The sequence below is a fragment of the Corythoichthys intestinalis genome, chromosome 1, assembly GCF_030265065.1.
Source record: "Corythoichthys intestinalis isolate RoL2023-P3 chromosome 1, ASM3026506v1, whole genome shotgun sequence".
NCBI classification, from domain to species: domain Eukaryota; kingdom Metazoa; phylum Chordata; class Actinopteri; order Syngnathiformes; family Syngnathidae; genus Corythoichthys; species Corythoichthys intestinalis.
The window spans coordinates 12,524,242-12,541,102 of NC_080395.1; the positions used below are offsets into that span (position 1 = coordinate 12,524,242).

The 16,861-nt window shown below is 39.2% G+C and overlaps 1 protein-coding gene and 1 pseudogene across 1 annotated transcript; both read right to left on the reverse strand.

The window, feature by feature from the left end:
- Positions 1–3,965: 3,965 nt before the first annotated feature.
- LOC130918905 (zinc finger protein OZF-like) lies at positions 3,966–7,281 on the reverse strand (annotated as a pseudogene).
- A 2,498-nt stretch (positions 7,282–9,779) lies between these two features.
- Positions 9,780–16,153, reverse strand: LOC130918891 (oocyte zinc finger protein XlCOF6.1-like). The gene is made up of 2 exons (XM_057841108.1): positions 15,684–16,153; positions 9,780–11,606 (listed from the first exon to the last, which is right to left on the reverse strand). The coding sequence occupies exons 1-2, from the start codon at positions 15,687–15,689 to the stop codon at positions 10,404–10,406; spliced, it is 1,209 nt and encodes a 402-aa protein (XP_057697091.1). The 5' UTR covers positions 15,690–16,153; the 3' UTR covers positions 9,780–10,403.
- Between the last annotated feature and the right edge of the window lie 708 nt (positions 16,154–16,861).

Genomic DNA, 16,861 nt, shown 5'->3' on the forward strand with positions numbered 1-16,861 from the left:
TGTCATACAAGCATGGGTCCATTTATTTATGTCGGTCAAGTACAAGGCAGGTCGAAGGTGGTCAAGGTGGTTTTCTTTTGACCAAACAAAAATACAATGCACATTTTGATTAAATAAAAATAAATGAACAAAACATTTTCTTGACTTAAAAATACAAAAAAAAAACATGGAACTACAATGTTTACACATGTACAGTAAATATTTGACAAGATCTGTCATTAAGGTGCAAACAATAACTATTGACAGTACATTTTATAACTAAAACACAGCTGGACAAAAAAGATAGCATGTGCTAGTACAGTACATGTTCACATGTACAGAACATAAGTGACAAGCTCTGTCATTAAGGTGCAAACAGAATAATTATTGACTGTAACTTTAACTGTAAGACACTGCTCAATGAGAGAAATGGCATTTGGGGGTCACAAAGCTGTTTACTCACTTCATCAGCCAGTACTTCAGCGCGTGTTGTGGTAGATGAATCTGAGAGTGAGATTTGTTTGTTGTCATTTCCTCCTTTTCTGTTCCTTCGAACATTGCTGCCATTACTTCAGTCACACACTCCACACATACATACATACATATATTTAGGGCTGTCAAAATTATCGCGTTAACGGGTGGTAATTAATTTTTTGAAATGAATCACGTTAAAATATTTAACGCATTTATGTGGAGTCGACACGTGCATTCATTGGGGCAGCGCTATTTATTGGTATAAGCTTTGACATCTCTTCCACAACAATTATAACTACTGTGGCGAGCGAAGTGGGGAAGAATGTCTTGCCTGGTACACCAGACTCACCGCTGTTCCAACTATTGAGTCTGGCCACCATTCAGCGGATACAATTTCCAGGGCGGAGCAAGCCACAGCAAACAGACAGCGGAGTGGACCAATCAGCGACGGGCAGACGTGACGTTAGTAAAACGACGAGGGCAGGACGAGGGACTTGCGCGCGGAACTAAACATACGAAGAGAGCGGAGTATATTCAACATGGCTAGCGCGAGACAGACTGTTGTCAATGACTCATGTCGATGTGTTTTTGGTCATTTAAAACTGATTTTACCGTGGATTGGAACATATTCTCGGCCCTCCTGTTCACCATCTGTGTTGTTGTGGAGACGACTTCCGACGCGCAAGAGTGACGTTGCTCGTTAGGAACACGTCACGCAAATAAACTAATCTGATTTGTCGATTGATTTTGTACCTACTCGAGAGGCCGTTAATGGGCTGGTTCCCAGACCTTTCGCTCAGTGTTTGAAAAATACAGGGAGAACAGTCTGACCGTGCCAGGCTAAAGAATGTCAGGAGATGAGCTTTTTCTTAACACCCTGTATTGAACACAATGCAGAGAAGATATACCATTTGCAGCCATCACTGACAGTCATGGTTGCCCAACTTCCCATCATGCATTTGGGCAGTTAACAACGGTTAAGTCGCTACAGTATCATTTAGTGAAAGCACAACAACAAAAATATTCCTGTCTCTCAAAAAAAAAAAAAATGATGTTCACAAAAAGAAAAGCGCTCAATGCCAAGAAAACTGGCATTCCCAATCAAAATAGCAATGCAAAATAATAGTCAGACTTTGGTCAAACTCTATTCAAACATTTTGTTTAGCTCAACAAATACACGAGATGGCAATATTTAGTCACAATATACAAACTATCAAAATTACTATAACTTGTACTCACATTTATCTTTTAAGAATTACAAGATCTCTATCCGTGGATACCTTTCACAGTAAGAATGTTTATCATGTTAATGCCATCTTGTGGATTTATTGTTATAATAAACAAATATAGTACTTATGTACAGTATGTTGAATGTATACATTCGTCTTGTCTTTCCATTCTGACAATAATTTACAGAAAAATGTGGCATTTTTTAGAGATGGTTTGAATTCCAATTAAGTATGATTAATTTTTAAGCTGTGATTAAGTCGATTAAAATTTTTAATGGTTTGACATCCCTAATATATATATATTATATATATATATACTGTACAGTGGGGCAAATAAGTATTTAGTCAACCAATAATTGTGCAAGTTCTCCCACTTGAAAATATTAGAGAGGCCTGTAATTGTCAACATGGGTAAACCTCAACCATGAGAGACAGAATGAGGAACAAAACAGAAAATCACATTGTTTGATTTTTAAAGAATTTATTTGCAAATCATGGTTTAAAATAAGTATTTGGTCAATACCAAAAGTTCATCTCAATACTTTGTTATGTACATTTTGTTGGCAATAATGGAGGCCAAACGTTTTCTGTACCTCTTCTCAAGCTTTTCACACACTGTTGCTGGTATTTTGGCCCATTCCTCCATGAAGATCTCCTCTAGAGCAGTGATGTTTTGGGGCTGTCGTTGGACAACACGGACTTTCAACTCCCCCCACAGATTTTCTATGGGGTTGAGATCTGGAGACTGGCTAGGCCACTCCAGGACCTTGAAATGCTTCTTACAAAGCCACTCCTTTGTAGCCCTGGCTGTGTGTTTGGGATCATTGTCATGCTGAAAGACCCAGCGGCGTCTCATCTTCAATGCCCTTGCTGATGGAAGGAGGTTTTCACTCAAAATCTCTTGATACATGGCCCCATTCATTCAGTCGTCCTGGTCCCTTTGCAGAAAAACAGCCACTAAGCATGATGTTTCCACCCCCATGCTTCACAGTGGGTATGGTGTTCTTCAGATGCAATTCAGTATTCTTTCTCCTCCAAGCACGAGAACCTGTGTTTCTACCATAAAGTTCTATTTTGGTTTCATCTGACCATAACGCATTCTTCCAGTCCTCTTCTGGATCATTCAAATGCTCTCTAGCGAACTGCAGACGGCCCTGGACGTGTACTTTCTTCACCATGGGGACATGTCTGGCAGTGCAGGATTTGAGTCCCTGGCGGCGCATTGTGTTACTGATAGTAGCCTTTGTTACTGTGGTCCCAGCTCTCCGTAGGTCATTCACTAGGTCCTCTCGTGTGGTTCTGGGATTTTTGCTCACCGTTCTTGTTATCATTTTGACGCCACGGGGTGAGATCTTGCATGGAGCCCCAGATCGAGGGAGATTACCAGTGGTCTTGTATGTCTTCCATTTTCTAATAATTGCTCCCACAGTTTATTTCTTTACACCAAGCGTTTTACGTATTGCAGATTCAGTCTTCCCAGCCTTGTGCAGGTCTAAAATTTTGTCTCTGGTGTCCTTCGACAGCTGTTTGGTCTTGGCCCTAGAGGAGTTTGGAGTGTGACTGACTGACTGACATTGTGGACAGGTGTCTTTTATACGGATAATGAGTTAAAACAGGTGCCATGGATACAGGTAACGAGTGGAGCCTCGTTAGACCTTGTTAGAAGAAGTTAAACCTTTTTAACAGCCAGAAATCTTGCTTGTTTGTAGGTGACCAAATACTTATTTTCCACTCTAATTTGGAAATAAATTCTTAAAAAATCCAACAATGTGTTTTTCTGTTGTTTTTTCCCCACATTCTGTCTCTCATGGTTGAGGTTTACCCATGTTGACAATTACAGGCCTCTCTAATCTTTTCAAGTAGGAGAACTTGCACAATTGGTGGTTGAATAAATATTTGTTTGCCCCACTGCATTATATATATATATACAATATATATATATATATATATATATATATATATATATATATATATATACACACACATACAGTACATATAGGATAGAAAAAGAACAGCGGCTGAAAAATCATTTCAACAACTTTTTCAAAAGAGGCTAAAGGAAAACTGAATAAGGAAGTTGAAATACTTTTCCCACTGTAAATGCGTGGCAGGAATAAGAATATTTTGTCACACGCTGCAATTCAAAGGTTTTTACTCAGTGTGGCTTCATGCATGCGTTAATTAAGTTCCTTTCTGAGCGAATCTTTTACCACAAAGTTAGCATGCAAAACACTTTTCTCCAGTGTGTGTGTGCTTATGTATTTCTAAATTAGTCTTCTGAGAAAATCTTTTATCGCAAAGTGTGCAGGAGCTTCTCTCCTGTGTGTCTGCATGTATGTTTGTTTAAACCTCTCTTATCGACGAATCTTTTCCCACAAAGTGTGCAGGTGAAAGGCTTCTCTCCTGTGTGTCTGCGTGTGTGTGTGTTTAAACCTCTCTTATCGACGAATGTTTTACCACAAAGTGTGCAGGTGAAAGGCTTTTCTCCACTGTGTGTATGCTTATGTGTCTCTAAATAAATCTTCTGAGAAAATCTTTTACCACAGAGTGGGCAGGCAAATGGCTTCTCTCCAGTGTGTCTACGCCTATGTCTTTCTAAATAAGTCTTGTGAGAAAATCTTTTACCACAAAGTGTGCAGGTGAAAGGCTGCCCACCAGTGTGTGTAAGCTCATGTATTTCTAAATGAGTCTTCCGAGAAAATCTTTTACCACAAAGTGTGCAGGCAAAAGGCTTTTCTCCTGTGTGTGTACGCTTATGTATTCCTAAATCAGACTTCTGAGAGAAACTTTTATCGCAAAGTGTGCAGGCGAAAGGCTTTTCTCCTGTGTGTATACTCTTATGTCTTTCTAAATGAGTCTTCCGAGAAAATCTTTTACCGCAAAGTGTGCAGGCGAAAGGCTTTTCTCCAGTATGTGTAAACTTATGCTTATTTAAATAAGTCTTCTGAGAAAATCTTTTACCACAAAGTGTGCAGGCGAAAGGCTTCCCTCTAGTGTGTGTGGGCTTATGTCTTTCTAAATTATACTGCTGAGAAAATCTTTTACCACAAAGTGTGCAGGCGAAAGGCTTTTCTCCAGTGTGTGTGCGCTTATGTACTTCTAAAGTAGTCTTCTGAGAAAACATTCTATTGCAAAGTGTGCAGGCGAAAGGTTTCTCCCCGGTGTGTATACGCATGTGTGTTTTTAAATGATGTTTCAAAGAAAATGTTTTATCACAAAGTGAACAGGGAAAAGGTTTTCCAACCGCGCAGTCCTTTGTGTCTCTTTTCAACGATGATTTGTTTGAGGATTTCGTAGCATTTTGGTCAAAGCCAATATCCTCATCAGTGTCAGAAGAGTGTGACGTTATGTCGTCGCTGTCCGAAAGCGGAGCTAAGAGGCCGTCCGGGTTCGCTGCTCCGCTCTCTTCGCTTGTTCCTTCGTCTTCTTCACTCTTCACGGTGACACCCATTGGAAACTTGGGGATTTCAACTTGATGTTCTTCTTCTTTAATGTCGGGGGTCTCTGGCTCTGCCTCCTGTTTGATGTACGGTATCTCAGACTCCTTTTCCTGTTTAACATGGAGGGGATCGTGCTTCTTATGGTGAATATCTTCTACAGTGACGTCTGTGGGACACTGGGTGGAAAAAAATTTATGTTATATTTGTGAGGACTCAGGAGAAGGAGGAAATGCGGGGATGCGATGCGTGGTTGCGTTTTGTTTGATCACATTTGTGACGATGCCTGGGCATAATGATCATAAATTAAAGCCTGTCTTTTCTCACGAATTCTCACAGTTAAACAAGACTGGAAGATGCATATTCAATAAACATTTATGTCGTTTATATTTTTGTGTCTGTTCCATCAGTGGATTTGACATTTATTTTAATCTCTTCGAGTTGGCAGGAAAAAAAAAGTTTTCTCAATGTTTAATAGTGTACATATTTTTATGAGTATTATAAAAGCATTTAAACAATGAAATAACGCTGGAAAAGTTTGCTAAATAAATTTCTCGTACGAGAGCAAAGCTCCACATTCGTTTACATTCAGCGAAGCTGATACTTTTCTGTATAGCATTTTCAACAGCACGGCATACAGTGCTCTTACTCAGATATTCAGCATCACCGCTGGAATACATATATTGTCCGCTGGCGAAACAGCGCAAGGACGGGCACACATCTTGCTCGATTGTGAGGGCCTGACTTCGGCGGGTTACGTTAGAGACGTCCGCCGCGATCAACTGGCAAAGGTAACGAATTCCCTCAGCTGAAAATCTTTAACTTTCATGGAGAACATCGTCCGGGGCTCTAAATACCCGTGCCCTCCGAAGTCCGCGCGCAAATGTCATACGGGTCGTCTAGGTACGCTGTCATTGTCAAGAGGACTTGTCCGCGGAGGAGTGCCGTTTAAATACAGCGTGGATAAATACAGCCAACATGACATGGCATGCAGCGTAACTCAAATCAAAAGAAAAACATTTAATTTCTAAATATGGAACGACCAACACATCATATTTACATCACACTTTGACTTATTGCATGTTGTGACAAGCTTAATTCCGTTTGGAAGTGGGAGTGGAATGAACGACTGTTTATCCCCACCCCTTCCAGGTCAAACAGATTGGACGGCTACTAGTGGTAAACTCATTTAAATTCAGAGCAAAAGGATGGATATAGCTTGTTTTCCTGTGAATATCCTAGAATGATTTCCTGTACGATATTTTGTATCGCCAAATCGTGAGATCATCGTTATCGCGAGCCTCGTATCGCAAGTCAGCTATGGGATTTTTGCCTTAACAGTCGAAATCACTGATAACAGTCAGATCAAAACAAGTCTAATATAGCATAAGAAGCATCATATGTCATAGTCTTACCTTCATTTTCTTTCGTTTTTCAGTTGCTCGTCGTGGCCTGGATTTCCTCTCCTCGTCATCCACGTCTCGACTCTTTGGGCTTCAGTCAGTAGTATCTTGCCGCATCTTTAAGACAATTTTTAAACCAAAGCAATCGGAAGGTGTTGGCGTGTCTTGACTAGCGAGCTAAGCTAAACAAAACTAAGTTAATTAAGCCTGGGAAGTTTCAGCATCAAGCCAAACGACTTCCTCTAAGCTTAAAGATGGGACGTTTTAGTCCACTAAATTCTTACTTGGGTACTCACCCGATGAGAATACTTTGAAGAAACGCGTTTGGTTAAAGAAGGCTACAGTAGTAGTCTGGCGAGGGTACACGGACGTTGCGTCAAGTGAACCAGAAGTAGAAACGTTCCGTCCCTAAAACTTCAGAGTAATACGTTGAAGCGTTTGAAACTAAACGACTTTAAATCTCTGGATTCCAAAAATATTGAATAAATATGATAGACTTATCGGAATTTGAGTCATAGCTATCAGTAACTCAATTTTGAAGGGTCTGAATTCCGTCTGTTAAAATTTCGGTCTTGACTGTACTGCTTCCGCTGCACTTCTTCCATCAAGGAACATAACAATGAACTCGTTTTATTTTAAAGCACTGAAGCGTCTCAGGCTTATCACTCGGTTTAGCTTTTTTCGCGAGCCACGACCTAATTATTCTAAAAGTACGAAAAAAGAAGAGTGCAAGGAAGAACTATTTCGAGGCGAAGGAAATAAAGGAACGGCAAAGAAATGATGCTGTTGGCAAGATGCCTCCACCACAAAGCAAGTTGTTTCATTTGACTGATAAATAAAATAATATTATAATATTATTTTATTTGATAAATATGTGTATTCCTTTTAATTCTATGGATAAATTAATGCAATGTGAATAAAAAACTATTTATAATACAGGAAGTTATTTATTTATTTATTTATTTTTTAAAATCACATCTTTAAAGACCCGAACATGATGTTCCTGGAATCATGAGATGTTTTGGGTCTTTCAGCATCAGACATAAAAGTCACACTTTAATCTTGCAAATGAGTTGCAAAATGAATAGAAAATATTGTCAAGACATTTATATGGTTAGGAATAAGGAATTTAATTTTAAATAATAATTTTCTCCTTCAAACATTGCTTTTATCAAATAATGCTCTCTTTGCAACAATTACAGCTTTGCAGACCAATGACATACTAGCTGTTAATTTGTTGAGGTAATCTGGGGAGACTTCCCTCCACTCTTCCAGAAGAACCTCCCACAAATTGAACTGGCTTGATGGGCACTTCTTGTGTACCATACGGTCAAGCTGCTCCCACAACAGCTCAATGGGGTTAAGACTGTGCTGGCCACTCCATTACAGATAGAATACCAGCTGCCTGCTTCTTTCTTAAATAGTTCTTGCATAATTTGGAGGTGTTCTTTGGGTTATTGTCATGTTGAAGGATGAAATTGGCTCCAATCAAGCATTGTCCTCAGGGTATGGCATGGAATTGCAAAATGAATTGATAGGCTTTCTTATTTAAAATCCCGTTGACCTTGTACAATTCTCCCACTTTACAAACACCACAGCAACCCAGATCATCACATTACCTTCACCATGGTTGACAGATGACATCAGGCACTCTTCCAGTATCTTTTCAGTTGTTCTGCATCTCACAAATGTTCATCTCTTTGATCCAAAGTCCAAACACCTCAAACTATGATTCGTCTGTCCATAACACTTTTTTCCAATCTTCCGCTGTCCAATGTCTGCGTTCTTTTGCCCATATTCATTGTTTCCTTTTATTAGCCCGTCTCAGATGTGGCTTTTTTTTTTTTTTTTTTTTTTTTTGCAACGCTGCCCTGAAAGCCAGCATCCCGGAGTCGTCTCTTCAATGTCGACATTGGTCCCTTTAAGTACACCTATATATGCACCAAATCTCAAAATACAAAAACATTTATTATACGCCATTGTACCGTCCTCACCATGATGTTGGAGCCAAGTCTAATGCTCCTCTAATGTAGGCATTAGAGGAGCAGCCCTCTGCTGGTTTAAATCATATTTATCTAATAGGTACCAGTTTGTCAATGTAAACCAGCAATCATCATCGTACTCTAGAGTTAGTTATGGTGTGCCGCAAGGATCGGTCCTCGGGCCCATCTTGTTTACGCTGTATATGCTTCCTCTAGGTAATACCATCAGAAAACATAGCATTAACTTTCATTGTTACGCTGACGACACACAACTGTATTTATCAATTAAACCTGAGCAGGTCAGGCAAGTGGAAAAACTAAGCGCCTGCGTCGGAGATATAAATACCTGGATGAGCACTAACTATCTTCTACGTAACCCTGAAAAGACAGAAGTCCTTATAATAGGCCCGAAAAGTGTGAGAGACTCTTTAGCTGCCCAGATAGTCATTCTGGACAATGTAAGTGTAGCCTCCAGCACCACAGTTAAAAACCTAGGAGTTTTATTTGACCCTGACTTATCGTTTAAAGCACACATTAAACAAACCTGTAGAACAGCTTTCTTTCAACTGCGCAACATCGCCAAAATTAGAAATATTTTATCTAAAAGGGATGCAGAAAAATTAATTCACGCGTTCGTTACATCGAGATTGGATTACTGAAACTCCCTACTTGCAGCTTGTCCTGAAAGTTCTCTAAAAGGTCTCCAGCTAGTCCAAAACGCAGCAGCAAGACTTTTAACAGGAACCAATAGAAGAGAGCACATCACCCCTGTGCTCCAGGCACTTCACTGGCTTCCAGTCGAGTTTAGAATTAAATTTAAAATACTCCTTCTTACATTTAAGACCATTAATGGGTTGGGGCCATCTTATCTCACCGATGCTCTGGTTCCATACCGCCCCAACAGAACACTCCGATCTCAGAATGCAGGTCTACTGGTAGTTCCCAGGGTTTATAAAAGTACTGTCGGAGCTAGAGCCTTTAGCCACCAAGCCCGTTTTATGGAATCAGCTTCCAGCTAGTATTAAAGAAGCCGAGAAAGTCTGCACATTTAAGATTAGATTAAAAACGTTCCTATTCGACAAAGCTTATGGTTAGGCTAGTTGAAGTCGGAGTAGACTCACAGTTTAGTCTAAGCTGCACTAGAAGCTATAATGCTATAAAGTCCTTTGAGACATTTGTTGTGATTGAGGGCTATACAAATAAAATTGAATTGAATTGAATTCCGAGCTAGACAGTGAGCTAAGCTCCGAAATGATGACAGACGTCCGTGTGGTTTGCTAACTTTATTCAGCTGCTCATGACATCAACACTTGCAGAATGAAACTAAAATAAAAATGAAATTAAATCTGTTTCATCTTCAATAACAGCAATTCAAATTTGTGTTTACAACTAGCTGCTGATACATGATAATCGTTTGTGTGGATTGTTATTGCTGTATCAGTTAGCGTCACTTCATCAAAAAACAATCATATCAACTCGCCCCACTCGCCCCAAATATTTGACCACAATTGAAAAGGCACAATAAACAGTACAAAAGCGTTACATACACGTCTTGCCTCCGTGGATGCGTCACAAGCAAGAAATCTGAGCGCAGGCTGACAGGCTTTCCCCTGTCTCTTGGCTGCGCGGCGACCAAATTCGCTCTTCGTGTTAGAAAATATGTTCTTCTTCGTGTGTACATGTACTAATGGCATGCAAGTAAGGGCACTACCTGCTCTATGCTTCCTGTGCCAAGATAAAAGCGTGCATCACATAACAAAAGTTAACGTTATCACAAAAAAAAAAAGGACTTGCAAAATCGTTTCAATAACATTTTGAAGAGAGACACAAGGGAAACAGTATAAGGAAATTGAAAGGCTTCGTGTACTGTAAATGTGTTGCAGGAATGTGAATATCTTGTCACACACTGTAATTCAAAGGTATTTCCCCAGTGTGGCTTCTTGCGTGCGATACTAAATATCCTTTCTGAGCGAATGTTTTACCACAAAGTGAGCAGGTAAACTGTTTCCCTCCAGTGTGTGTTGTTGCGTGTCTGATTAAAGTTCCCTTCTGACTGAATCTTTTATGACAAACTGAGCAGGGAAAAGGCTTTTCTCCAGTGTGTGTGCGTGTGTGTTTGTTTAAATCTCCCTTCTGGGTGAATCTTTTACCACAACATGTGCAGACAAAAGGCTTTTCTCCAGTGTGTGTACGCTGATGCTTTTCTAAATCAGTCTTTGATGAAAATCTTTTCTCGCAAACTGAACAGGGAAAAGGCTTTTCTCCAGTGTGAGTGCTTGTGTGTTTCTTTAAATTTCCCTTCTCGCTAAATCTTTTACCACAACATGTACAGACAAAAGGCTTTTCTCCAGTGTGTGTATGCGTGTGTCTTTCTAAAATATTCTTCTGAGAAAATCTTTTCTCACAAAGTGAGCAGGCAAATGGTTTCTCTCCGGTGTGTGTTGTTGCGTGTCTGTTTAAAGCACCCTTCAGACGGAATCTTTTTTGACAAACTGAGCAGGGAAAAAGCTTTTCTTCAGTGTGTGTGCTTGTGTGTCTGTTTAAATTTCCTTTCTCGTTGAATCTTTTACCACAACATGTGCAGACAAATGGCTTTTCTCCAGTGTGTGTCCGCTGATGCCTTTCTAAAGAAGCCTTCAAAGAAAATCTTTTCTCGCAAACTGAACAGGGAAAGCGTTTCCCAACCAAGCGTTCTTTTGTCTCTGTTTTCAATGATGACTTGTTAGAGGATTTTGAAACATTTTGGTCAAAGTCAACATCCTCCTCATCAGTGTTGAAGTCAGAAGAGTATGACATTACGTCGCCTCTGGCCGAAAGCGGAGCTAAGTCCGGTTGCGATTGTCCCTCTCCTTTTGTCGTCAGGTGTTGAAAGGAACAGTCGCTTGAAGGTTTCGCAGCTTCGCTCGGGCCTTCATCTTTTTCACTCTTCAAACTGACACCCATTGGAAACTGGGGGATTTCATCTTCCTGTTCTTCTTCTTTAATGTAGGGAGTCTCTGGCTCCGCCTTTTGTTTGATGTACGGCATCTCAGACTCCTGCTTAATGTGGAGGGCATCGTGCTTCTCATGGTGAAGATCTTCTACAGTGATGTCTGCGGGACACTGATGAAAAAAAAAAAACAAAACACATGATTTGGTAAAGTCGAGCTTTTGCCATGATATTCAGGTTGCATATTTTTAATACCGTATTGGCCTGAATATAAGACGGCCCTGATTATAAGACGACCTCCTGTTTTTCAAGACTCAAGTTTGAAAAAAAGACTTTTTGAACACCAAATTACTTTTTATACAGAAGATAATTACAGTACATCTGAAACCAATGATTATAACAATATATTTGAGAGAAAAAGCATGTTATTTTGCCTCATTCAAATTTTAATATCTGAACATTTAAATATGTAAATTTAAGTGCAATCTCATTCGTAAATGAATGGCTTCTGGTTTTTGAAATGTAAATAAACCAATCTATTGTAATAAAACAAAAAAAAAAAACATTAACTGCATTAACCATCAAAGTGAAGTCTAACTGTAACTGTAGTCTTGAAACAAATCTGAATAAGGAAAAACATTGCAATAAAATAATGCAAACTTGTTAAACTTGAGAGTAGCTGAGATCTGTCATGACAGAACATCGCTTCAATGATATCTGGCGCCATCTAGCGTCATGAATGGGTTTAATGTCTAGACCGCGAATATAAGACGACTCCCACTTTTTCAGTCTTATTTCAATGCAAAAAAACACCGTCTTATATTCGGGCCAATACGGTAATATGGGGAAAAATATACACGTCATTCCCCAAAAATTAGCGTATTGTAATAATGTTCATTATTTTCCACAGTGTAGTGATAAAAATTCAATTTTCATGTAAAGTGTATCACAAAAGTGAGTACACACCTCTCATTTCTGCAGATATTTAATAATATATTTTCATGGGACAACACTGACAAAATGACTCTTGGACACAATGAAAAGTAGTCTGTGTGCAGCTTATGTAATATAGTTAATTTATTTTCCCCTCAAAATAACTCAAAATATAGCCATCAATATCTAAACTCCTGGCAAAAAAAGTGAGTACATCCCTTTGAAAAAACGTACATCCCGAACTGTCAAAATTGAGTACTGCTTGTCATTTTGTTACAGGAGTGCTGTCAGCATTGCTGCAGAGATTGAAGAGATGGGGGGGGTCAGCCTGTTAGAGCTCAGACCATACACTGCACTCTCCATAAAATTGGTGTGCATGGCTGTCACCCCAGGAGGAAGCCTCTTCTGAAGACGGTACACAAGAAAGCCCGCCTTTCTCATCAGACCATAGGACATTGTTCCAGTAATCCATGTGCTTTGTTGACATGTCTTCAGCAAATTGTTTGCGGGCTTTCTTGTGTACAGTCTTGGTGGTGGTTAGTACATTGTCTTTTTTCCCTTAGCCTTAATGTAGCAATGCTAACATTTACAAAGTTTAATATAGGTATGTTTCCTTATGTCTGAACTTAACTCTACGGCATGTTGATGAAAAGCTTCAGTCTATCCATTCGCCTGATCCATATTTGATGCCTAAATCGATATTTTTCGACCTGCTGTCTTCGCCCTCTCTGCCTGACATCTGCTACCCTGATATCTACAACTATCTTGTCCACACAAAATCAGCCTATTCTTACGAAAGTTTGAAAAACTTTAAGAGCAGCACTCTAAGCAACATTACCCTGTGTGATTTCTAAAATGGCGACAATCAAAAAAAAAAAAAAGTTGACTGCGATTGCCGACGCTTCAAAGATAGGTGGATATTGGACTATTTCTTCAATAAAACACGCAACAACTGTGTCTGCCTCATTTGCAAAGAGACAGTCGCTGTTTTCAAAGAGTTCGATGTGAAGCAATATTGCTAAACAAGACACGCTAACATGTACGACAACATTACAGTGAAGATACGCAGCGAGAAATTATAGCAACTTGAAGCTAGTTTATTTTTTAACAGCAGCAGTATTTCGCAAGAGTCCGAGTGTCGAAAGAGAAAGCCACAAAGACGAGACTGTTGAAATTATGAATTAAAAAAATAATAAAGCAAATGTGACACTCAGAAGGGCTTGCTAAAATTTGTTTAAATATATTGTTCTATGTAAATCAGCCAAGGTAGCCCCCCGCATTATTACCACACCAAATCTGGCCCCCTTTGCAAAAGGTTTGGACACACCTGTTTAACTGATGATCCGTAGACGAGGCCAGCTTCTTTCACTTGGTACCAGCTAAATATTATTCAAAATGTAATGCTGGTGGAAGAAATAAGCATCTTGAATTTGAAACTGTATGTTGTCGGCGATTAGCCTCGCAATGATCTTAATTGTGGTTGTCAGCCCAAAACCCTCTAAATATATATTAAATGCATCTTACCAAATATAAAATGACTACTACATAATCCGTGGTAATCATTTGGAGCCCAATTTTCTCATCGAATTGCATCAGTCCATCTCGCTCTCCTCTCCGGGTCTCTCAGAATACGGTAGAACTTCAAGTCTCTCCATCTATCTTCTCTGTTATTGCAACCAACCGCCACACACGCCTTCACCATTTCTATTATTAATGTTAACGAGCAGAAGAACACGCCATAATAGGAGGAATTTACGTAGCGGTAATGCATCAACACGACGAGTAGACGGACAATATGGTGCGGAGGCGTGGTTGTGACATAATGTAAGTAGGGTCTATATATGGATCTTGGGGGAGGCTAATTGGTCTGAAGCCCCGGATGTTTTCTGAAAAGCCCCGGGTCTCGCGAGCAGTGTTGTTAATCTTACTGAAAAAAAGTAATTAATTATAGTTACAAATTACTTCTCCCAAAAAGTAATTGCGTTAGTAACTCAATTACCTGAATGTAAGAGTAATTAGTTACTTGGCAAAGTAATTGGTGATAATTACTTTTTTTTTTTTCCCTAAAAAAAAAAAAAAAAAAAAAAAAAATTGGCCACACTATGTGAAGTTTTTTTGTGAAAGTTTTTGGTACAATTGGCCCGAGCCCAATTCTTTACCCTAATTTACCCTTTACCCTGAATCAACTGTTAAAAGTTGTTAAAATTGCTCCCATTATTGCATTAGTTCTCTTCTCTCTACTTCCGACATATGAAAGTTTTAAAACTGTTTCATCATTTAAAGATAGATTCAAGTCAAGATTTTGCCGATTTAGAAGTATTTTAGATAAAAAGTTACTTAGGTTCGCTAGGAAGGTTCTGTACAACAGAGCCGTCCTAAAAAGTCTACTGCTTTAAGATGGCGGCTGTTTACTAACGCATCAAGTGCGGTGTCTGTCATTTTGCATCTAGTTATATCTATATACAGTACATGTGATATCTACCATGTCTACCATATCTACCATAACATGCGGGCGTAGTTTGTAGGCTATCGGCTACAACATGTATTATTGGAGCTACCTAGCATCGCGTTTGCTCGGCGTCAAAACTTTGTTGCCTCCTCCCCACTACTGCTCTGCTCTGTCGTCTCGGTGAGTCCGTCTCCCTCAGATTTTTCGACCAATATAATAACGCATAGTAACGCATGCCTTTCCGTCCTCAGTAACGGTAACGGCGTTGCCAAGATGAGAAAAGTAATTAATTAGATTACCCACTACTGAAAAAAATAACACCGTTAGTAACGCCGTTATATTGTAACGCCGTTATTAACAACACTGCTCGCGAGTCACGCTCTCGCTTCTGAGCTAGTATAAGTATAATGCGCTCTCCTGGAATACACCAAATGATGCGCAGGAAAGTTTGCCTGTCCAGAAGAAGTGGTGTTTGTTCTTTGTCGCTGACAGCGTCTACAAGAGCCTCTGAGGGAGGAATGGCAGCGAATAAGCAAATGTTCATTCGCCAGCACCCTCCCAGTTCAAATAGATTGAACCTCTACTAATGATACACTCAATGAAATTCACAGCAGAAAGATGAATACAGCTTGTGTTTTCATTTACTTGTTTTGTAGAATATACATTATATACTTGAATGACTTTCTTGCCCCTGTACTAATAATTGTGTTATCACCATATCGTGAGATCATCATGACCGAGAGCCTTGTATCGCAAGTCAGATATGGGCTTGTTGCCCTGCGGTGACAATAGAATCACTGATAACGATCACTTTCAAAGCAAGTCTGACATAGTATAAAAAGTAAACAAACTAATATGATGATCTTACCCTCATTTTCTTTTGTTTTTCAGTTGTTCGTCATGACCTGGATTTCCTCTCCTCATTGTCTTGGATGTTTGGGAGTGCGATGGCGTTCACTTAGTAGTAATTTGTAACATTTTAAAGACAAGTCAAGAAGCGTCTTATACAATTAAATGTAATCACTCTCGTGTTTGTTAACCGATCGATTCTTTTCTTAAAACAAATTTTACAAATCAGAAGTGGCGTTAAGCCAAAGCAATCGGAATGCGTTAACGTGTTTTAGCTAGCGAGCTAAGCTAAACTACTCCAATTAGGTAAGCTTGGGAAGCTTCAAAATAAAGCCAAACGACTTCTACTATGCTTTAAAATGGGATTTCTTAGTCCACTAAATTCTTTCTTCGGGATTTACCCCATGAGAATGTTTTGAAAGAGCGCGTTTGGTTAGATCAACTGTACACAAAAGAACTACACATCGCGGATTGGTAAACAAATGTTGCGTAAAGTGAACCGGAAGTTGAAACGTGCAGGTACTGAAACTTCAGGGTAATATGTTGAACTCTTTGGAAGTTCCATCGCGACTACACATCACTGGAGTCAAAAAATATTCAATCAATATGATCAACATGTACAATTTCTAGTCATCACTGTCAATAACTCAATTTGAAGGCTCAGAATTTAAATAATTTGTAAATGTATACATTGACATTGTCCAATTTACTCAACTCCTTCCGCTGCACTTCTTCATCAAAGAACATTACAATGAACTAGCTTCATTTTAAGCATTGAAGCAGCTCAGGCTCATTTAATTTAGCTTTTTTTCCTCCGCTAGCTAACGATTCCTAACGTACGAAAGAAGAGTGCAAGGACGAACTATATCGAGGCGAAGAGAGGGAACGGCCAGGAGAGATTGCTGTTGGCAGATGCATAGACTCAAAGCAAGTTGTTTCACATGACTTCGACGAATAAAATACATATTATAATTGCTTATATATATATATATATACATATATATATATATATATTTTTTTTTTTTAAAAAATCATTATTCATGTTTACTTTTTAAATTCTATGCTATAAATGAATTGCTAAATTGAATAAATTAAAAATAAATCCAAACTGAAATACACAGTGGCGATGTGCTCAAGTGACACTCCAGTCTAAGTTGATTTATATATGGCGGAAAACACTCAGGTGACTAAAGTTCC